The sequence below is a fragment of the Tachypleus tridentatus genome, chromosome 7 (assembly GCF_004210375.1).
Source record: "Tachypleus tridentatus isolate NWPU-2018 chromosome 7, ASM421037v1, whole genome shotgun sequence".
NCBI classification, from domain to species: Eukaryota; Metazoa; Arthropoda; class Merostomata; order Xiphosura; family Limulidae; genus Tachypleus; species Tachypleus tridentatus.
Window position 1 is genome coordinate 48,455,830 of NC_134831.1, and position 25,150 is coordinate 48,480,979.

Here is a 25,150-nt window from a genome sequence, read left to right on the forward strand (position 1 = left end):
TATTTGCTGTACTGTCATATGTCTTGGTTACTTGCATATTAAAAATTGTTTTAATATAATGTACTCAACTTGTTATTACATTGCACAGACATAAAAGTTCACTCACGATGTATTATCTTTTCTCTCTTCCTCTTGAATTTCTAGAAGCTCAACAACAGCACTGTCACGTGTGCTTGAAATTAGACGAACTGTTGCTCCAATATACTGACTTGGATCAATTAAGTTCCATGACGTGTACTAAAAGTAAAAAAAAAAAAAAAAACTTCTTAACAGATACAAGATGCAAGTCTATATTCATAAAACAAATTGTGAAATTATGCTAGTATAATATTTGGTAAGAATATGTCTTTGGTAGGCTTAAAGCCTGGATTTTAAATGAATAACATTAAAAATATGTGCCACTGACACACCAAAATGTAGATTAGGTCAAAAAAAAATATTTATGTTTTTCATTACAATGAATTTAAAGTTGGGAAGGTTATGCAGTAATTTGTTTTTCTTTTAAAATAATCCTAACTAACAGCTTAAATTTAAGAGTAGGTAGTTTCTGATACTCTTCTTCATTATTTCCTGCAAAGTATTTTTATCCACCCATATACACCTTAACCTCCAGACATTCCTTTTGGTAACTCATCTAATATAACTGAGTAATCAGAAGAAAAAAAATGTAGGTTAGTAATACAGTTATCACTTATGGTGTGTGTGTTTATATATATAGGCCTATTGCATTACACTTAAGAATTATTTGTTGTTTAGCTGATGACTCAATGAAAATCTCTTTTTAACAAGCTCCACAATACATATTAGTAATAAATAACACTATTAATATTGTCAGCATAATAGCAATATGAAAAAATGTCATGTTGACTCTTTAAGAATGCAACCTCAGGCTTAAAGGTTCTTAAGCTAGTTTATTCTTACCTTGCTACTTTTTAAAACCAGTTTATGATCTTGATCTTGAATAAAATATAGTTTGATTGTTTGTTTTTAAATTCTGTGCAAAGCTACAAGATGATTATCTGTGTTAACCACACCTAATTTAGCAGAGTAAATCCAGAGAAAAGGCAGTTAGTCATTCCCACCCACCACCAATTAATTGAACTACTCTTTTACTGATGAATGGTAGGATTGACCATCACATAATAATGCCCCAAAAGTTGAAAGGGTGAGCATGTTTGATGTGATAGGGATTTGAACACACAACCCTCAGATTATGAATTGAGGACCCTAACCAACTGGTCATGCTAGTCCACAAAATATTGATTTTTTTTAAATAAATACATGGTATATGACAATCAATAAAAATATCTAAAAAACTGAAGAGAAAATTCAGATGCAAGTCAGTAACATGCCTACGTGAGGTTGCTGAGTCTGCTCAAGCCCCAGCCTATTTCTTGTGCCACAAAAGTGTCCTTTTTATCATCTATAAAAATTTTCCACAACTACTAAAATACATTCCTAATTTCACATCTGATGTCACAGTTTATATTAAAAAATAACTGTGATATGCTATTATGTGTTAATAAGCAAGAATTCATCAGATAGTTTCGATTTTAATTGTTTATAAGACCAACTGAATGGGAAAAAATGAAGATCAATTTGTTTCTCATGGTTTTCTACTCTATGTATACTACAGCTAACTCCCAGTTCTCATAGTCTCTCTATAAACCTCCCTCCAAAACAAATCTTATGTTTTGCTTTTGCAACTTCTTCAGGACTCGTCTATAAAACTGCTTATTATCAAACTATTATCAACAGGACACAAGGTTGTCTTTTTCAAATGTTATGTGTGTGCATAAGTATACAATGTTTCATTAACAGTTTCAGCATCCAATTTGTATGGGAGGTGCACTTTGCAGCTGAAGGCAACTTTTGATGATTATGATCACAGCAAAATACAACAGTTTATTAACTACTGTGTTCAAGCAATCATTCACTGTATTAAAAGACTAAGAATTTACAGCAGTGAATGAAAGCATTGGTTTTACAGTTCAGATATTTTGTTGTACTGCAGAGAATCCATTTCCTACTCTGTTTTGCATATGGAAGCACATATAAGCAAAATAATCGTACATCAGATTGAACAACCAAATGAAAGAAAAAATGTAAGATATATTAATGCTGCTGTTGAGTACATATTAGGTTACTTACATCTACCTACAACTAAGGGTCTTAATGAATCTCTGTCAGAAGATGTAATATTACAGTCAGAAGAGAAAACACTAAAAATATCTGGGCCAGAAATACCCAGACAAAGAGGAGCAAGAAAAATGGCACACAGAAGAAAAAGAAATACAAGAGTAGCATTTCAAAACTTAATTAAACAACTTTACTGTCAAAGCATGTTAGTGAAATAGCATTATAATGTTTGTTATAATTCAAATGTTTTATGTTACCCGAGTTTTATTTCCTTTATTTAAAAAAAAACTTTAAAAAAATTAACCTTCAGTTTTGTACTCACATAATGCATGAGTGTTCACAAATCTGAACTTTCACAATCTCTAACTTAAACCAAAGAACTAGTGTATGTAGATATACAGCTAAGCTAAAACTACATTTATTGCAGTATTTCAATGTTTGTTCCAGAGTACTTCGGCTGAATGCATTTGAAAAAAGGGATAAATTTTACCAACCTCTAAAAGGTATTATGCCAAACTTGCCATATTTAGCAATGAAATTAAAAACCAACATCTACTTATTTGATACATGTATTTTAACCATCAAAAAGAGTTAATTTCACACAATAATCCACAAATAGTTATTCTGAAATTTCTCATCTAGTAGGTGTAAGTACCAGTAATATTGTTGGTTACTTTGTCCACAACAGCTCTTAGGTTATTTTTTACCTAAATATTTTATTTTTAGAGAAGCTGTTAAACTATATTAAAGTTCTGCTTTCATATTTTAGTGAATATATATTATAACATGCCCCGATGATACTCCTTACTTGTGTCAAGATAAACAATACAATGAAAATAAAATTAAAAATTCACCATATGCAAAAAGAAAATATCTGAAATTACAAATATCACCAAAAGATGATCTTTTAGGATATTCTCTTTTTTAATTTCAAACATTTCATAAGGCATTATGTGGATAACAATACCTACAGTTAGTAATATAGTAGAGAAAATAAAAATATACAAATATTTACTGCAAAAAACTTTTGATATTCACTAAGGAGATTCTATAGATTATGCAAATAAAACTCAAAACTGTAAAATGAAAAAAACTATGTTTATACTTTAAAAGAAAATCATATTCAATTGCACTCAAACTATTCAGAGTTTAAGTACAAATAACTACAATCTCAACAGTTTTGTTTTAGGATAAATTTAGAAAGCTCAGAGTTACCATACATACTGTTAGAAACTATCCTTCTCAAAAAAAAACTTGAGTATTTTGCAAAAGGGTTAATAAACAGTCAGTGATCTAAGTCCAGTGTAGTAATTTCTTAATCTTTGAATTGTATCAAAATATGTACTGTTTCTAAAACTTACAAAATACAACAGAAAATATATGTAACAAGACTGTTATGTGTTGTTCTTCTAAAAACAGCACAACCTCAGAATATGATAGTAACAGTTAGACTTGTCATGAAGACATGCCCCTGAAAGAGAAGAGGTATATCACAGTCTCAAGAAGTGAAGAATAGCAACAGATTATTGTCAATATCTTGACAAAAAAGAAAAAAGAAACCAATACCCAAAAAAAGAGAAAAAAAGATGAATGAATAAAATACAGTCCCAGTGCTCAACAGATGAAGTACCTTCACCTGATGACAAGGCAGACATGCAGGAAAAAGGGAGATGCAGGTTAAAAGGGTAGGTTTCTGGATTTGGTGTTTTATGGCACAAAGCAACTATGCTATCTGCACCAAACATCTTGCAAAAAGTTAAAATTAAAGCAAAATTATTAAAATTTGAATTATAAACATAAACAGCATTAAATCCAATTTCTACATCTAGTCTACAGCAGTAATAGAAAAACTACATTAATACAAGTTGTAAAGGATTTTCTGTAGCATAACTGTAATTATCATAACTCACTAGTAAGACCAACAGAACCATAGTCCATGTATGGAACAGACACAGCAGTGATAGTGACAGAGGAGACAGATTTAGCCTCGATGTTGACAAGTTCGTTCGTGCGAATACCAATGTGGCCCGGTATCCAGAAAAACTGCACAGAAGTAGATATTAAAGAGAAATGAGTCAGTCTGTTTTGAATATCTGCAAGAACAGGGTGTGAACTAACATGAAGTGATTCCAGGGCCACTAGAGAACTAACTGAGCCAGTATAAATAGTGCAATTTGAGTACTGCTGATCCAGGCCAAGAGAAATGGTGTATAGTTCAGAAGTGAACACAAAAGCTGTAGGGGGGGGATTCTGCATGCAACCACCGAACCATAACAAACCATGGCAGAGCCCAAATGTGACTTATCTAGAAGTCATCTGAGAAAAGCAGAAACTCCCAATTGGAAATACTGTCTGTTACTTGATGGACACCTTTCGAACCATCTGTCCATTCCTATTTATACAGATGGTTTGAAAGATGTTCAGCAAATAACAGAGAGTATTTCTAATTGGGAGTGTCTGCTTTTCTCAGATGACTTAAAGATACGTTACATTTGAGGACTGTAATAAGCCGTAGTGTAATGGGGTGACCAGTGAATACAGCAATGTTTTCCAAGGACAGACCCAATTCATTCAATTGTACCTGGATACAAAGGCCAAAAGGAGCAATGGCAGATCATCTATTCTGAAAAGGTATGGCCCACCAAGGGAGAAAAACACAACCCTGGGAGAGATGATTTAGTAATGAACAAAATTTCGAAGCATACAGTATATACAGTTGCAAATGGCACAAGTGCAAAGAACGTTCATGAGACTCTGTGTATAAGCTCTGAACTGGGGGAAGTGCCAAAAGTCCTAATACAGATCCAAAGTCCCAGATGATGAACAGGATCCAGCATCTTTAAGGCCAAGGTCCTGGCAGAGCCCTAGACCAGTAATTCATAATCTAGTTTTGATCAAATAAAAGCACAATATATCTTTATCATAGAACATCGATCTGCCTCCCAAGTTGTGGAAGAGAGGGCACGGAGGATGCTCAGAGCTCTTATACATTTGACCCGTAGCTCCTTGATGTGTGGTATAAAGGTCAGCTTACGGTTAAAGATAAGCCCCAAGAGCTTTGCCTCAGGGTCTATGGGAAACACAACTTCACCAAAATGAGCTTCAGGATCAGGATGATTTCCCCTTCAGCAACAAAAATGCATGCAAACTGTTTTAGAGAGAGAGAAGTTAAAGCAGTTTGCTGTGGTATACTTCAGTAAATGATTGAGGATAGTCTGTAGCTGCCGCTCAATATATCTCATGTTTGACGACTGAAATGAGATATGAAAGTTGTTGACATAGAACCCGTTTGCAACAGTAAGAGGGAGTTGTTCAGTGATGGCATTAATCTTTATAATGAAAAGTGTGACACTCAAAACACAGCCCTGAGAAGCTCCAAGTTCCAAAAGAAAAGAATGTGAAAGTGTCGAACTTGGAATCGCTTGTCCATTAGCAATTTTTTAATAACAATGGGCAAATGGCTACGTAACCCATATATATGGAGGTGTCACAAAATGTCATACTTCCAAGTTGTATCATAAGCCTTCTCAATGTCGAAGAATACTGATACAAGCTGTTGTCTTTTGAGAAAGGCTCTCTGACTGATGTTTCAAGTTGAATAACGTGGTCCACGGTGGAGCACTGTCGTTGAAACCCACACTGGGTGAGTGAGAGGAGGTTGTTTGATTAGAAAAACCAAACAAGACGAGCATTACCCATCCTCTCTAAAGTCTTACAGAGACAGCTCATCAAAGCAATTGGACAGTAGTTTGAAGGATTCTTGGAATCCTAAATTCCTCCGTGAATACATCAGTTTTTATATCACTGGCCAAATTAACAACACTGTGTGAACTGGTGAAATTGCATCCATATGTGGAGATGAATGCACTGGGTGTTGCCTTTTCCTTTTCCAAACACCAGCACTTAGACAATATGATCAGGCTTTTTACAAAATTGGCACACAGACCTTGTTTGTTTTGATGCAATCATTAGAAAGAGCAGCTGCCTCCTGTAAGTGATTCAACTTTCCTTAAGTTAAAGTTAAGTTTTAAGGTTGTCACATGCACAATGTTTAAATTCCTGAAATAGACATAACTGTCTTAATTTATCAAAATTGTTGCCAATATGAATAGAATTACATGATCCATTAAAATAAACCTCTTTTTCGTGGGCAAATTCCACAAAGATTTCATTATCTTGCTCAAAATAACATCTACAATTTTGGTGATAAGCCTCTTGTACTAACACGTATGTTTTGATAATAACTGCTTTAACCTTATCATAACTGATCCAGTCTTCGACAGAAAGAATAGCATAAACATTCTTTACTTTACCAGAAAAACACTATGTAATAATGATGATCATTTATTGGTGAGCCATTCTATGGTTCAGGCAACCTTCTCTAAATATTGAATATATTTATCAACTTCATTTTTATTGAATGGTGGTATTTAACATATTGATTAAGTTAAAAGTTGTGATTTTGCATTGGTCGATTGGAGCAGAGTCTAATTTCCATTTCTTTCAGTCTAACTACTTCAATGCAAGCTTGTTTTTCTTGGCTTTGATATGGGCTTGATCCTTCCCTACTTCAATATGAGCTTGTTCACCCTTATGACGTTTTTTTCTCTTTCAGCTTTAATACAAGCTTGTTTTAAGCTCAAATTGTCTGAATCTTACCTGGATCTCTAGCTTATCTTTATCATGCAACTCTGACTGGCAAGATGGGACTCTATAGTGTTCCTGTAATGCTTCCTCAGACAACAAATCATCACCACCTAGTGTTTGAGGAAGGTTGATTCATAGAAACCTTGAATAATTAGCCATAATTTTATCTTGTTGGCACTGATAAATATAAACTGAATTATAATTTGAATTTATTTCAAATTTTATCTCTGGTTTTTCTCTCAGACATGAGCCCCCAATTTATTATGTTAAGTATTTTAATTTATCTCAGACAAGACTCTGATCTATCATGTTACATAATAAGATTTCAAATAACTGAAAATGTTAATTTTAATACAGAAGTTAATTAAATATTGATATGTATCACATGTATTATGTTTGCCAACAAGACTAATACACACAACTTTCTGTCTTAACACATATATATTTTAATATACAAATAATAATACAACTGATAATAACAGTTATTACAAATAATGGTTTGTATACAAGAGTTTCACAAAACTCTTAAACACAATACTCAGTCTCCTATATGGTCTAGAACTGAGCATTTTATTGACAGTCCAGGTCCATAATGAGCAAATTAATTCTGAATTTATAGTTACACTTTACTTAAACTAGCTAGCTCTTTATTCTTGGTTGGCCTCACAGCACTTACAAGCTCTTACCAACTAAGATATTTAATGTCCTTGTAGAAATACTAATGTCTGAAGTTAATTCACAGGAGTTTCTAATGTTCAAAAGCTATGAATGTTCCTGGTTAAATATCTGTAGTTTTCCGATTAACAAGCACTTACCACAATTATAGTTTCCGAGGCTTACAGTATATTGACTGTAGCAACCAAACAATACATATCTTTCTCTCTTGGCACTTTGATTTATAAACTATTTAGGAGACATTCTCAAAAGTACACTTGGCAAAAACACTGTCAATCACCAGTGCTACATACACACCTAGTATATTGTTGATTCCAATGCTCAGGAATCTTCTACAAATTTAGAGAACAGGTGCGACACATTAAATAATATATGTTACATGCAATAAACTGAAACAAACAGATATTAAAATAAATGTATAATAGTAAATCCATTATGCTATGGATGAAGGTTATTGACTTACATGAATAACATATAATTTTTGCTACCCAAATATTTTATGTATCCAAATTATCCTTGTTTTTTTTGTTACTTGCAGTTTAATATATTCTGTGTCCATTACATTTCACAAAGAAATTTACCACATCAGTTCTAATGAAGCATCCTGATGTATTACAGTAAAATAAGAATTTTCTTCCATCAAGTAAGCTTTTCGCTTTAACGTTTAGTTTAATTTTTAAATAAGTATTTTAATGTACCATTACATCATACTTGTATATTTCAAATTTTCAAATCTACATATGTAGATTTTGTTTAGTAAAAGAAAAAAATTATGAATCTTGTATTGTTAAATTTGAAAGATATGATAAAACAAGGTAAACTTTTGGTTTCATTCACCAAGCAGTACAATGAACTGTTGCAAACTTAAAACCAAGTCAGTTTTAGTTTGCAAGTTTTTCTTAATGTTACCTGGTAGGCTTGTCTGCTCTACATCTCCAGTGAGGATCTTATTCTGTATTCTACACTCTAAGTTACTTTCATCCCTTTATTAATCTTGCTTCCATAAAAGTGGTAAAAACATAAAGAAAGAGATATAAATATAAAATTCAGTAAATGCATATACATATGATTTACATGAAATGAATTTTTAAAAGTGGTGTCACACCACAAAATACTAGTTTTATGGGAAACAGAAGTACCCCAATAAAAATAAAAAACTTTACACTAGATGTCCATTGAAATATCAACTCTATATTAGCTAAGAATTGATATTGGGGTCTCAGTGAGATAATAAACAACTTTATGTATTCAGTACTTGTATATGCAAGTTATTTTTAATAATTACAATCCAGTAACTAAATCAGATGTCTCTACATATATTGATATTAACCAATTTGAGAAGACAAACAACATATTTTGTCTTCACAAAATGTATCCTAGCTTTATGCATATTTAATATAGTTCAATTTTAGGGAAATTTAGAGGTTGTCCGAGAGGTTTATAAAAACTGCATATAAAAAACAACAAAGACCCTAAAAAAAGATTAAACTATGACAGCTTTAAAAAACAGCTTAAAATTTTCTTTATGTTTTATGTCTTATTTTTTCTGAAAAGTACAAAAAATAATGTTGAGTTAGCAATTTTGCACCTTTATTCAACTAATTTTTTTATGCGTTATTTCCTAAGAAGGTTTATTACATTGGAAAAATAAGCTCAGACCAGGCTAATGTGAGTTGAAAACACAAGTTAAAAACATACATCACCTACATACATGTTAAGTGGTTGAACCAGCAATAAAAAATTGAGAAGAGTAAGGAGTAAAATGATTCAGTGAAAGCATCATGTCATATAAACTTAACCCAGAGAATAAAAAGAAGATCATGAAAGTTCCTCTCTGGTTGTTCATAGACAGTCAGAAAAGAAAAGACAGTAAAAAAACAGTTCAGCTGATGTAAAAGATTTGCTGCAGTGTCATCAGAGCTGACACCAAAGCTTATCAGCTAGCAGAACTACCTTAAAAACTCAGGTCACTGTTATGCATGGCTTGGGAGTCTAAGAGAGACAACAAATCATAGCTTTCTATCCTTATGTTATTTATTATAAAGGGGATTTGTGTGATTATCTTACAGAACAGGTTAGCTGTATGATATTTTTGGAGATGGAAGTTAGTGTGGTGGTAAGAGTCTTCAAAAAGGGAGTCACTCTCCTTACTTCCCAAATTATATTGTGGAATTACACAGTAAAATACTTATTTTGTTTAAGACAGTAGTAATTTTCAATATGAATGACAATGGTACAAAAATTAATAATTACTAAAAAAAATGAACACACTAAGAGACTAAAAGAGTTCTGTGCTCCTTGGTTTTAAAGCAATTAGGAGGAATTTCATAATAAAATTAGCAAATATTTATACAAGAGACTTCTTGTGTATTGTGACTACACTTAGGTTGAGCTTCCATTTTTGGATGTGATACATCTGCACCAATCTTCATGATGTACAGTAAAAGAGTTGTGCCTTTAAACAGTACAAGTAACTCAGGCTTTTATTTAATAAAACATGGTGGAAAAGTCCTTCTTGGTGTCCTTTATTTCCATTCCATCTCAGAGTTAAATACATTTTTACAATATTGATAATGTATGCTGAATGCCCAATGTAATATTTATGGTATAAAAAATGACAAATCTAGACCATTTGAAAGACAATGTAGGTTCATTCAAGAGGTTGTGTACCTTCTAAGGACTTACAAGTTACCCTGGTAACAAAAAAAACTAAATCATGTGAAGCATGCCAAATGCATTGCAGTATATATGGCAATTTCTTTACACAAAAGTAACCACTTAAAGCCAATAAATAACTAAGTTAAAATCATTAAGTTGTTAAATTAGCTAAAAAGTAATGATAGGATGAGTCAGTGAAGTTCAATCAGCTAAGCTGGCCTTTTTTTGCTTTATAAGAAAACAGAGAAGTGGCAACTAGTGAAAAGATAATGAAAAATGACTGTACAAATTTGGACACTATCAAGTTATAATGAACAGAAAAGTTATATTTAAGATAAAAGAAAAAAAGTAACAGATGCAAGTCCACTTTTTATATTTCAGGAAAAACATTTCAAATTTGTTTATTCATGTGTGTGTGTAATTTCTGCAAAAATAATGATCAATAAAATCATTAAGTTGATTCTGTTCTGACCACCTTTGTTTCAATTTCATTCCCTTACAAATAACACCTGGTCTGTCCATGAAATTTATGGCTGTAAAGTTGCACATTGTGAATGAAGGTTGACACCAGTGTCCTCTAATGATAGTAAGATGATATTCTGAGGTTAAAACCTCCTTACTGTTAAACAGGAATAACCAGTCACGTGAATAGTATCAGTTGCTCTGGACACGAATAAAATCACTGATTCAACAAAGTAATATAAGATTTAGACATTCTAAAATAGCATTTTGAATAAATAAAACCAGCCTGATCAATCCAAAATTTGTGAAGGCAACTGTCCACCATCCAATGTTAGCACATACACATAACGTTTGGATTTGAATAAAAACTGTTTTTATTGCGTATCATACTCGATTTCCAGTCCAGTTATTTCTCAACACAGACTCAGTAGTTTTAGGGAAAATTAGCATTATTTTGTAATTTATATTGCTGAACTTCCAATTACATGGCAGACCTACCTGATCATCTTTTGGGAAAGTATCACACCAGGTTGCTAATGATGAATTTCTATTTCTTAACATTTTACTTAGTTTATTAGGCATCACATATTCATTCAAAAGGTATTTCCTCCTGAATAGGAACACTTTTGTCAAACTGATGTGTCCCAAGTTCATATGGTTAAATTTAATGGATTAAGAAATTTGTATTTTGTTTTTGTTTTTTTGTTATAATACTCATAACTTGATTACTTTATTCTTTAAATTCATTTAGAAACCACGACAAATTTCAGTTTATTTCAATCATTCCATCAACCTATACATTTAAGTAAAACAGTCTTGTAGACCATTTAAACAACTTTAAGATATTTACAGAAATTTTAAGTTAACATTTTCATGAACTGAAAATTTATTTCCAACAGATACTTATTTCTTTCCACAAAATATCTTTTCTCAATTAGTACTGCCATTGCCCTCAATCGGTACTGATTTTTAATGCTTGACACTAGTCTTTTACCTCTTGCTTCTGCATATCCATATGTGAGTGAATATGCAGCAGCTGTCCACCAACAGGAGTACGACACTACCCCTATTGTAACCAGCACCCTCTCCACATCTGCAATTTTTAATCACTTTGAGATTCATCAGAAGCCTTAAATCACACATCACTGCCAGTGGAGAGGATAAGTGGAGGTAATTCTCTGTTATAAATACAGTTTTAAAAATATGCTAACTTCTGATACAATATCTTCCCACCCTTACAAAATAACTAGAAACCCACAATGAACAGGTGGAAGGCCAGGAAAAAAAAAGATCTAACTTTAGGAAGTGTCAAACAGAGACCACGAGGTGTGGAAACAAAGAAGAAAATATTTGACCTAAGCAGGAGACTGTGCCACATTTGATCCAGATATACTATTTGCCCTTTCCTAAATGTGTGACAAATATAAACAGTAAAAAAACATGAAGTAAAGCAACAATATGTATTACTGATTAATAGGACCACTAGGTATCTCGTGGCTAGGGGATGACAGACCACAATGTTAGTTTGACCTCATCCAATAACACCTAGTAGCATGTGGAGTTTTACACCAGTTCCACAGTAGGTGGAGAACAGAGAACCACCTACCCTTTCACCTCAAAACCTGAATTAATAAGGAAGATGAATTTCTGTACCATGATCTGTCTCCACTTGTGTGCATTTCCAACCTAAACAACACTTAATTCACCATAAACTAATATCCATTGGATGGTAGGAAGGATGAAAGCTCCAGCATGATGACATCTCTAGTCCAAAACTTGGTGGCACTGGCCATTTTCCATGCTGTCTGCAGTAGGAAAAGAGATGCTGGCCAGAATACATGTGAGGACTTTCTTAACTGGACTGTCTCCAACCAACATGAGAGGCCCTGAAAAATGGTATTGGTAAATAGGAATAACGTCTCAGCCTGAAAGACAAAGTCAATAAATAAATATATATAGTTGTGACATGAAGGAGTTCTTCAATCAAAATCTAGTATCAGAAACACAATTCTCATAGGAAGGGAGAAAGAATAAAAGCCACAATGGAAAAAAGCAATGTGTTAAATATATATATAAATACAGTGTAGTGCTATACTATAACCAAACCTTGGTAGCATAGGGTATTGTACATCAGGCTTGCAGAAGGAAGTGCCACACACAATCAACCCCTACAGAATGCTACCACTCTATTCCCAATTGAGTGATAAGATGCATCATTTAGGATGAAAGCCCTCCATGGTCCACCATCCTAAAGGCTAGGAACTGATAAGTGGCAAGAAATCTCATGATCCACAAGAAGAAAGTAGAGAAAAATTCACTGGAGAATCTGGAGAACCATATCACCCAAGACAGCATTAACAGTTGACCATAATACATGATTTCAAATGACAGAATTACCATGACAACAGAGTTAATCACCCAACACGCAGTAGCATCTAGAAATGTACATCAGATTCACAGCAGAAAAAGACTCAATCCAATGGATAATCAGGGATAGAAAGTAATCCTTGTCTGTTTTACTCATGTCTGCATATAAGCATACAGTCTGCAATGAATTTACTTATGACCCAAAAGATGACTAAAGAGAATAACTAGTGGTCCTACAGAACACGTCATCTCTATCATGTGCATAACCTAATCTTGTAATTTAATTGGTTTCACACAAACAACAAATGAATGGAAACACACAACCAAAACCAGGCAGCATTTGTAATTGTACCTCAAGTCCACAGTAGGAAAAGCTACAATGTAACTGCATTGGTCACAGAATAGACAGTACTGATTTTGAAAAAAAATTTACTTGATCATGTGTCACTCGCCACGGAGCAAGATCCACTATACTCTATAAAAAGGCCCCAGTATATAAAGAAAACAAACACATAGTGAAGGCAAACTAAGTCTGTAGTATAAAAACAAACATCAACAAATTTGTGAGCCAAAACAAACATGCTTTTAAGGTACTACTGCTAATCAAGAAGTGATTAATGAGTGCAAATGTGTAGCGGCGACTGGCTACAATCGTAGTTGTGTCATGCCCTTACTGGTGAAGAGCTACTACACAGTTGTTTACATATGGATATACAGAAACAAGAGGTAGAAGACCAGTGACAAGTGTTGAAAACTTTCACTGATAGAGGGCACTACTAATGAAAAAAAAGGTATTTATTGAAAGGAGGTAAGACATCATGTTTAAGAAAATTTATAGCTAAAGCCAAGCACATTTTTACTTTCCCAGTGATTTTCTTTATATTTATTAGTGATTTTATTTGTAAGTTCCTCTTTCTATTATATTCACATGTTAAGTTTTTGTAATTGCCATTTTATGGCAACCTACTCAAGTCATTTCAAGCTGTACAAGCAACTTGGTACTGTGAGTTCTCTGAGCAGTTGATTTTTTCTTACAGTATAATGATAAACAGGTCTTTAATTTTCCAAGTCTTGTCTTGGCAATAGCTTAAATCTAGCTTTTTAAAATTGCTTTATATTTGCAATAGGTACCGCCCCATAATACATTTCGAAATCACTTAAGAGCATATGATATTATGATTTTAATGCTTCAACTGCTTTTCAATATTCATAAGCATAACAAAAATAGTACAGATATATTTGTCCAATTAAATGATGTAATAAATAAAATGACACAAAAGTCAATTATCAATATGGTGTTGCTTTGTTTGTTTTGAATTTTGTGCAAAGCTACACAAAGGCTATCTGCGCTAGCCGTCCTTAATTTAGCAGTGTAAGACTAGAAGGAAGGCAGCTAGTCATCATCACCCACCGCCAACTCTTGAGCTACTCTTTTACCAACAAATAGTGGGATTGACCATCATATTATAATGCCCCCATGGCTGAAAGGGCGAGCATGTTTGGTGCGACCGGGATTCAAGCCTGCAACCCTCAGATTGCGGGCCTGTGTTGCTTTGTGTTTGTTTATTGCTAAACACTAAACTATATTTGCTCTGCCTACATCAGGTATCAAAACCCAATTTTTAGAAATAGAAGGCCTCAGACTTACCACTGAACAACAAGGTGGCCTGCCTAGTGTTGATATTAAAATCATGAGAATATTGCACAAACACATAACAGTAAGTACCTTAATATGTACTTTTCTTAAACCAAGAATTCTGGCACAAGAATACTACGACCCTCTACAAGGGAAACCTTAACATGAGACTAACCACACTGGCATTATAAGGTTAAAAAAACTAAATAAATGGTTTTGAATTGTTTTGTCATTACTTAATACTACACCATTTGCTGACATACTTGTAATAATGTATTTATATAGTGTTGATCTTTTGATTTAAAATACTCATAAGGAATTAATAAAAGTATTCACTTGGAAAACAGGTAATAATACAATGATACGTACAGAGCTTGAATTTTTATATAACACCTTGCCATCACTATTGTAGGGTTCAAACCTCTGCAGCAGTGTTTTTCCTTCTATTCTCCAGATTGGAGGATGTTTAGCAAGTTTATCATCAACATGCAGGGTGAAATCACCTGGCTAAAAAACAAAAACAAACAATGACATATATATTGCCTTTGTATGTTAATGTGCTTATTCTGTTGGATAAGCTTGTTTGTTAAAATATATTATACTTTACACAGGTTAACTCTGCCAAACCATTTTTGAATCATCACATTATAGGTGGTGGTTTTGAAATCAATAAAACATTTACAAAAATCAATGAAAACTTTAATGTTAAGAAAAACAAAAAACATTAATTTGGATGAATATATTACATATTTTTGCTTACACTGATATAACTTACAGTAATGCATAACCATAACATTCAATACAATTACATATACAATCAGGATTTCAGTATGCTTCACATAAACAATTTTTTAAAAAATACCAAAAGGAAACATATCAAATTATAAGTTACATCTTTATTATGCATTTCAGCAACTCCAAATCAAATTGATTCATTTTAACAGAACAAGTCAACACATACCAAATAAACAAAACTAAAATAATGCTTTCACTGTATATATGAATGTTTAACTGATGAAATACCCACTTAATCAAATATAATGAAAAAAATAAATACATGAAATTAAACTAACCTTTTATAATTGTAACCAAATGTTTAAATTCAATAAAAAACTGCAATTACAGTTATTCACAAAAGACTGTAGCTTGAACCATAAGTTAAGGAAATTCCACAAATGAATAAAGTAACAGAAATAATGGTGAAAAAAGTTAAACAGATCAATTTGTAATTATTTATCATTGCTTGTCATTACCCACTCAATTAATGAAATTTTACGTTCTATTATTATTACATGAAACTGACATACTTTTAACATTAATTATCACTACCTGTACAATTCATCAGATTCAAGGTATTCTACTTTCAGCACTATTATTCATTTAATGCTATCTGCCTGAGCATCATTTACCTTGCATATCACAAAGTTTTAGTGGCTTATATTCAAAATTTTATTCAGCTACTTTTTGTTTTGTTTACACCATATTAGTATAGCATAAAATTGGGGCTAATAAACCATATTTTAATAGTATACAAGTTTTAATTTTATAGGGAAATATTTTAATATATCCTGAATTCCTCTGGTGTGTGACAGTTGACAAACATTCTCTGGGCATACCACCATCTTTATTCTATTCAACATCCCTCCAGTACGTACTAAATTCAATAATGTACTCACTATAACACTGTCAAAGCTCAGAAACTTTATAATTTTCACAGCTTTCAATTTTGTTTAGTTACCGAAACATCAAATAGAAAATTGAGCCCTCTTGCCACACCTGTCATATCCTCTCTTTGAAGATTTGTTAATAGTTCTCAATAAAGTTTAATTCTATATTATCAATAACCAATAGAAAACCAATGTTTTCATCTATCAAATGACATATTGTCTTATGTTGTTTTTTTTTAAAAGAGAATTTTCAATTTCTCTTTTGTTTCAAGCTTCATTCCCATGGCTTTTGTCACGTAGTTAAAAAGCCAAAAAAACTGTAATAGTTATGAGAAATTGTCTGATTTTTGTATGTTTTTTAGTCTGTGTTATTATTTCCAATATCTGATTAAATAAAAACTATTATCTGCATCACTACCATTAGTATAAAAAAGTAGGATTGAGTGTTGTCCACTGTCAGCACAAAATCAAACAAAAAAACAAACCAACATTTGGAAAAAACTTACAACAAAACATAACATTCCAGTAAACACTAAGTTTAATTAAAAACCAGAAACAAAACTAAAATCTATAATGTGTAAAAACTACTCTGACAAACATAACACCAACATTATTTATAAAATACAATGCAACAACTGCCACAACTTCCATATTGAAAAAACAAAACAAAAATAGAAACCAGATTCAATAACACAACAAAAAGACCTTTCTGCACTTTTGAACATTGCAAATCACACAAGCACAGCCTAACCAGAGAAAGCATCAACATAGTAAGGAAATGAATACAAACAAATGCAAAATCAAATCCCTACTATACAAGAACTCAAACCAAAATTAAACCAATATAAGGGAATACCTTTATACCTATATTAATTAATAACCTGACATCTAACTGCAACACCCCCTACAACCTTATACCCATTTATACTCTTGTCCCTAAGACACACCCAGCAACAGGCAGTTGCAAACTCTGTTAACCTGAAGATGACTTAAGAAAGTCAAAACATTGTTCTGTACTTTAAAGTTTTAAAACCCTTACCAGCCATCTTTAAAATGTATTTTTACTTCAAACGAGTTCCTCATCACCATGAAACGCTTCAAAGAGTAATAAAATAAAATTTTATGATAAATAAGTGTATGTTGTTACAAGCTTAATGTTACTTAGGATAAATAGATGTTGTTTCATGTTACATTTGAAGTTATTCCATAAGGAAAAAGAGTTTAATGTTAATTTATTTTGATTTTTTTAACGGTTATGTGGTCAATCAAACTGGCAAATCTGGTATACAGAGTAGCAAAAATAAAAGATAAAATATAGTTTTACTGAAAACAAACACTAGGGGTTTTTAGAGAATACACAAACAAAGTGTGTGATTTCTGAGATGAAATGAAATATTTTTTAATCTTAATATAACAGTAAATCACTTTGCACACACACTATTCAAAATGAATATTTGATATATTTACAGAAAAACTCTTCTTTAGCTTACTGAAAATACTTACCTAAAAAATATGATTTTGTTTTAGTGAAAGACTCACAATGTTTACTGAAAGACTGCCAAATTTTGTGAAGATATACACACCATATCAAAATTAATGATATCAAATGTATAAAGACTTTGAACAAGTACAAAAAAGTTATGTGGTTGGTTGAGAGAGTTATATGAAATCAAGTAAAGCAGAAATTTACTTCATTCCTTTATATATATGTTTCTACTTAATATTAGTAAAATGTACACAATATACACTAGCATTTCATACTAAATTGTCATATTATTTTACTCCATCATGCTCATATATTTTTCTTGACTTTATTCCTCTTATTTCAACCTTTCCTTAACTTTTATTGCAAAGACATTTTAATATCATGTGGACCACCTTATGAAGATGTACTTCTACTAAATAACAGCCCACACACTCAAAACAGTGGATTTGATGTTATAGCAAATTATAAGAAAATAATTTTACAGTGATAGATTACACTTTTAATTGTACAAGATGGCCAAATTTTCAAACTGAATCAGAATCTACATCAGTGTTTTTCAACTAATGGGAAGCATTCCACTAATGGAAAACAAGGTTGAAAGTTGAAAATAATTATCAAGAACTCCAAATAAATGGCATTACCTTGCTGTGTCTTTTGTACCTACTAGTAATTTTTTTAACCTACAAGAAATAGAGAATATTTTTTTTTAAGTTAAGATATTAATTGTTTATACAAATAAATATATTCGACTCAGTTGCAAGTAGGGGGAAAAGGGTATGTTTGAGACAACTACATTTCTAAGAAAGGAGAGTGGTCCATGGGCTCTAGAATGAGAGAGAAAGAGCATGATGTTTTGATGATGTCATAGCCACCATTAGCACAGAGCTGTCCCACAACATAGCTTCTACACATAAAATTTTACATTTGTCTACTTTTTCTATGTAATTTTTGGGTTGCTTTTTGCTAGCCTTAATTTTCAGAATATAGTAGATGTTGCTCACATATCAACTGCAGTGTATCCTTAAAGTATTAAGCTTCTCCCTAACACATCCCAATACAATTGTGCCTTTTCAGTCCAATCTGTGACCTTCACAAACTATTAATATGAAACTAATTATTTTCCTTTAAGTATATATTTCATGATTTTTATTTTTATTTTTCTTTAATTTTATTTATCTGTTTACATGAATGTACACATTTTGTGCAATCTCACATTTTGAAAACTACCCAACATTTTGTGTTTTGTAAAATTTTGCAGTGTAGGGCTTCCATTTACCAAGAAATTTCCTCATTTTCAGAAAATTAGATATTTTTTAAAGAAAAATGTAAACAATCAAAAACAAAGGAAATTTTAAAGAAATCAGACTTCACTGTAACAATTCAAACATTTTATGAAAAAAAAATGTCTAAAAGATGTTTCAACTAATGATAATTTGAATTCCATGATTCACAAAACTGAAAAATGTCACTCTGTACACTTAGTCAAATATGGTCAACCATTTGATGATAATAACCAATGAAGTGGCAGGTACTAGCTTTATATGCTTGTAATCAAAATTTATATCATGTTACCTCACCAAATGCATTGTAACTTATTTTACTTAAGTATGATTTGACTCCTCATATTAAAAGTGCAGTGCAAGATAATTTTTTTTTACTCATATTATGCTTACCATGTATCAGGTCATCCCTTAAGTAATGTTCGATTTTAGTTTCAGAAAAAGAGAAAGGATTTCAAATGCTTTTAATGTTATTTAATCAATAATGTATGTTCCATTATTATTAATTACTTCCTGCCATCGATTCACAAGCTTCTTAGTACCACTTCTATAAAATTCTTGGGGTTTGGAGGAAAAGAATGTAGAGAGGGTAGTTTTTACATCTTCATCTGTTCCAAGCTCTTTTCCACTAAGATAGTTCTGCAAACTTTGGAATAGATGATAATCAGATGGGGCAAGTTCTAGAAAATAAGGAGGATGTGCAATCTTTTCCCAGTCTTGCTCTTCAATCTTTGTGGATATGATCCTTGCTGTACTGGGCCATGCATTATCCTGGTGTAACATAACACCTTTACAATTGATCAAAGCAGGCCTCTTTGCTTTCAGTGCAACATTCAAGTGTTCTAACTGTTGACAATAGAAGTCTGATATAATTGTTACACTGAATGGCAGCAACTCAAAGTGGATCAACACCAACAATATCCCACCAAGTGCTTAACAAGATTTTCCTTGGGTAGAGGTCCACTTTGGGTTGTGATTGAGCCAGTTTACCTGCACTGAGCCATTGTCTGCAGTGTTTAACATTTGTATAAGATATCCTGTCCAATAAAGGTAAGTTACGTTCACGAGAGTGCAGAGAAGTGCAAATGTCCACTCTTGCTCTAAGGTTGGTTTCTGTCAAATCATGGGAGACCCATTTTCCAAGTTTTGACACCTTTCCAAGCTGTTGAAGATGACAGTGAATGATTGAATGGCTTGAATTAGGCTTCTGTACTAGTTTTTCAACTGTTAGAGCACAACCTTCATCAAATGCAGCCAGCAGCAAGTCATCATTAAACTCAACAGGATGACCTGAACATGGCACATCACTTAAGCTGTAGTCACCTGATCTGAACTTCTGAAACCACCTTTGACATTTTCTTTCATTGAGAGACTCAGCACCATAAACACCTTGAATGTTTCGTGTAGTTTCTGCTACACTATTGCCTTTTTTTAATTCCTAAAGCACTATATGCTTAATGTGCTCCTCAGACACATCCATCTTCATAAGGGTTTATTTGATTAATGATCTGAAAAAGTGGAGTTGGGTTAGTTTATTTTATTTGTCTGAACATCTTTATACACAGCTTACTAGATATTTTAGTCATTAAACCCTTCTACAATGACAGAAATGATGAATGATGCATTTTCTGTATTAAATTTTCAGACATTACTTATCGGATGGCCTAATACTTAGCTAGGAGGAGTTAAAATACATGAGCTGATATTCAAATGCTAGCTTCATTTTTATTTCCACTACGTTTATTATAGTTTCTTTTAAAGACTTATGTTCTCACTACTTATGAGGGCTACAGATGTTGTTTCAAATTTTTTCTTTTCTTTTAAAATATAAATACAATTATTCTACTATTTTTTAAATTGTGGATTTTCTCTACATTTACTTATATATTGTTTGCAAATGATTTGTTTGTAAGTGTTTTGTACATTTATTTTTTGACAGTTGTGACATACTAATATTGTGAAATTGTAAGTTTGCATTACTTTGCTTTCACCTCTTAGAAACCCGAAAAAAATCTGATTGAGGTATTCCAGCCAGAAAGAAACAGAAGAACATTGTTAACAGGAAGTATAACAATAACGACACTCAGTGCGAAGTCTCAAAGACTGGAAATAATAATGCATCTATTCCATTATTTGTTTTAAGTGGAGAAAAATTAACCAGTTCTGGAAAGAAATCTCACAATTTGAGGCAAAGGCATGCTCACTTCAAGAATAAAACTAGTGACTATTTTCAATGTTTAAAGTCAGCAACAAAAACTCAACAAAAAAGATATGTTTGCTTTGACAAATACTGGCACCATCATACTTTGGTCAGCCTTTATAGTCTCCTTGCAAATTACTAAATGCAAAAAGCCATACACAATAGGAGACCATTGGTGAAGTCAACAATGTATGATGCCAAGAAAGAGTATTTTAGTGGTGGAAAGGCAAATAAACTTTCTAATATCCCACTTTCAAATAATGCAGTTAGATGTTACAATTAAAGCTTGTCTTATGATATTTAAATTGAAGTCATTGTCCAACTGATAAAATTAAAGTTGTTTGCACTTCAAATGGATGAATCACCAGATCTTAAACAATGCAATTTTGATGGGATTTGTTTGATATATGAATGAAAAGAAAGTGCTCTAGGATATTTTTTGTTTGGTTCAGAACATGCTCACACAAACAATAAGTTCAGAGATATTTCATACTCTTGATAAGTATTTTTGAAAGAACAGCCTGGACTGCAAATGCATTGTTGGTATCTATAAAGTGACAGGCATTCATTCTGAGGTTGCTGCAAAAAAGTTGCAAATGCTGCTTTGTAAGCTACATACTGCACAAGCCTTCATGAAATGCTTGCAAGCAAATAAATAGTTCTGAAACCATCTGATATGGTATCTGATTGCATAAATGTAGTAAATCTTGTTAAAGCCAATGCAATGAACAGTCCAATCTTCAAAAGATATCTAAGCAAGCAGTTATTTGACAATAACACTCATTGAATTTCACCATTAGTACACATAACAAGCATATATGACCTCCTGAACAAACTAAATTTGCAGATGCAAAGTCCAGTAATTTCATCCTTCCACCTTACGACCAAGGTAAAAGTTTCTAGAAATAAAATGTTTTTGGAAAATAAAAAGATTGATTATGGAATATATGATATATTTCATCGCTTTGCAGACATAACAGAGAACACTAAATGAACCATCCATAATATTGTTAAGCTTGTTTTCAAACATTTGGATAAACATGAGGCCTAGATGATTCATGATTTTCATACTGAACTTTTGTGGGTTATGGATCCATTCATTATCTCCACCAGTAAAAACATAAAACTTGTTACTTTCACTCTCAGAAAAGAGTAGTCTCGTTGAATTGGCAAGTGATCCAAGAATTATTCAAAAGTCTGCCTTTGAACATTTTTTGGCTTAAAGTAAAGAAAGAATACAAAAACTTAACAAAAAGTTATTAAGACTCTACTATCCTTTTCTTGCTCATATCTTTATGAGCACCTACTGACTATAGTATTTATACCTCTTTGAAAAAACGTTTTACAAAAGTGAACATTTTCTATAAAAAAAATGATTTTTCTCTGAGATGAACTACATGGGAAAAATTGCTCAGCTTGTTTTCTTTAGTCATATGAAATTCACTGCATAAAAATAATTTAATGTACAGAACTCAAAATTTCATAAATTTCATTGATATAAACTGTAACGTGTTTATACATTTCTACTCTTTATTGAAAAAGTAATAGTTTTTTAAGAACTCCAGTTTCTTATTACTACATTTGAAAATTATATCAATAAAGATAAAATCAAACCCTCATGTACAATCCTAGTGAAAGTAGTAGGTTCGTGTTTTGGTTTGTTTAGAATTTCACACAAAGTTACCCAAGGGCTATCTGTTCTAATCATCCTTAAATTAGCAGTGTAAGACTAAATGGAAGGCAGCTATTTATCACCACCCATAGCCAACTCTTGAGCTACTCTTTTACCAATGAACAGTTGAATTAACCCTTACATTATAATGTCCCCATGGCTGTTTGATGTTTGATGTGACAGGGATTTCAACCTGCAACCTCAGATTATGCATTGAGCACCCTAATCACATGACCATGCTGGGCCAGTCTTATTGTCAGGAGAGTACTTATATTTAGCACTGTTTTCTAATACAAGGAAATGTTGTCTAAATCTTGAATACCCAAAGTGAAAATTTTTTTACAGATTTTTATTTGTAGTGCCATTTTGTAGAGGGCACATTTTTTTTTGGTTACATAAATAGATACTGTTATATACACACACTGTCCATTACAAAAAGATTATCAGAAAAATATATATCAATTTCTAAGAATATATATTTTCTCATATATTTTTATTTCTCTCTCTCTACATGGGCTTGATCAATTTAACTGACCATGTGACCTCTTTGTACTCATTTAAAATCTTTATGGATTATATACTAATAACGTTTAATATATGTATCTTTACAAGATTCTGCAGACTTTCAATAAACATTATAGGTTTTACACATACAAAAAAATAACATATTTTAGGAAATTACTTTTAATAAACTAAGAAAATATTTGCCCATGAATATATCTTGTTCTTTGTTTTACTTGTCTTTCATGTACAAAGTGATTCTCATGTTAAGATTAAAAATACTTTTCTTTGTCTCAAGAATCTCAAAATTAATTTGTGAAATCTTTAAAAATCCTAAATACATTTCAAATGTTTGTTGTAAATATAACATTATATTTTACCTGTTATTTTCTCTACTATAATTCTATACAAAATTGGTCAATTTGACCAACCACTTAAACAACAAAGAAAACAAATCAAAATAAATCTAAATAGCTTTTTTCTTTCCGAGTACAAATCATAACACAAAACTGTGTGTGTTGATTCTACATAGCTTTAAACAATATACATTTATTTATACTTAAATTTTATTGCTTTATTGCTATATGATTGTTCTATGAACCATGTCTAACTGGTACTATTCATGCTATTATAGGTTGTAAATCCCTTGGGAAACATGCATCTCATGTTACATTACTAAATTACATTATCCATGAATTGCTCATGCAGATTTTTTATCATATTTTAACTAACCTAAAGAAATTCCTAATTCTTACATTTTTAGTTACTTTATTATAACAATAAATAAAGAATAAACATGAAAAAAGTACCTATCCAGATTTTTTTTTTTTCCTGTAGACTGTCGATGAAACTTAACCCTACTTTTTTATACTAATGGTAATAATCCACTATATAATATTAACTTAATTAAATAATCCATCAAAGAACATAGAATAATAATATGCAAAAATCAGAAAACTTCCCATACCTATCACGTTTTCTACTTTCTGACTATGTGACAAGAGAGATTACAATATCATCTATGCTAGTCATCTTTTTTCATAAGAACAAAACATGTACTAACAGAAAAAATAACTATTCTCTGTTCTGAAAACAAAATATTATGATACATCATTTGACAAATGAAACCCTTGGCTTTCAACTGATTATACATAATACAGTATTAAGAATAACCTAAAACTATTTACTTTTCCTGATTCAATACTGCCCTCTATACACACAATTTTTACTCTTCACTAAACATGTAACTCTCACCTAATACAGTAAAACCTGTCTAAGCCAGAAAATGCATAAGGCAAAAACTTGTACAAGCCAGAATATGAAAATTTTGCAGCATTATTTTAAGATTTCTCTTATAAAAGCCCTCTATATGGCAGAACCTGCATAATGCATATGGAAAACTATCTTTCAACTACCTCATCTATCAACAAGTAGGATTAGAACCTGAATAAGGCAGAAAAATGTTTTTGATTAAATATTAATTTCTTATTTAATTAATAATTTCTTTAATCATCAATAACTTTTTATTTAATTAATAATTTGTTCAAATATTAATAAATTCTCTGATATTTTGTTACAGTAAGCATTAGTTAAATATATTCTGTTCTTTTTTCTGCCGTCATTATTCTGGAGGTTGCTATTCAAAAGAGCGACTGACTGTACTTTTGGTCGCATTTGTTTATGGAAAACTGGACAAACCATTGGTAATAGGTAAATGTGAAAATCTGGACTGTTTCAAAAATTTAAGGAAGAATCAACTT

At 31.8% G+C, this 25,150-nt stretch overlaps 1 protein-coding gene across 2 annotated transcripts in view; it reads right to left on the reverse strand.

Moving 5' to 3' along the window:
• The window catches only part of LOC143255605 (uncharacterized), a 94,918-nt gene that overhangs the window by 18,840 nt on the left and 50,928 nt on the right, over positions 1–25,150 (reverse strand). Inside the window, exons 5-7 of one of the 2 annotated variants that reach the window (XM_076511494.1) lie at positions 14,954–15,091; positions 8,371–8,454; positions 106–237 (exon numbers count right to left, since the gene is read on the reverse strand). In XM_076511494.1, coding sequence (XP_076367609.1) covers positions 8,428–8,454; positions 14,954–15,091 — 165 coding nt within the window. In that variant the 3' untranslated portion in view covers positions 106–237; positions 8,371–8,427. Of the gene's footprint in view, positions 1–105; positions 238–8,370; positions 8,455–14,953; positions 15,092–25,150 lie in introns of those variants that run through there. The other variant, XM_076511493.1, reaches the window with a different exon arrangement.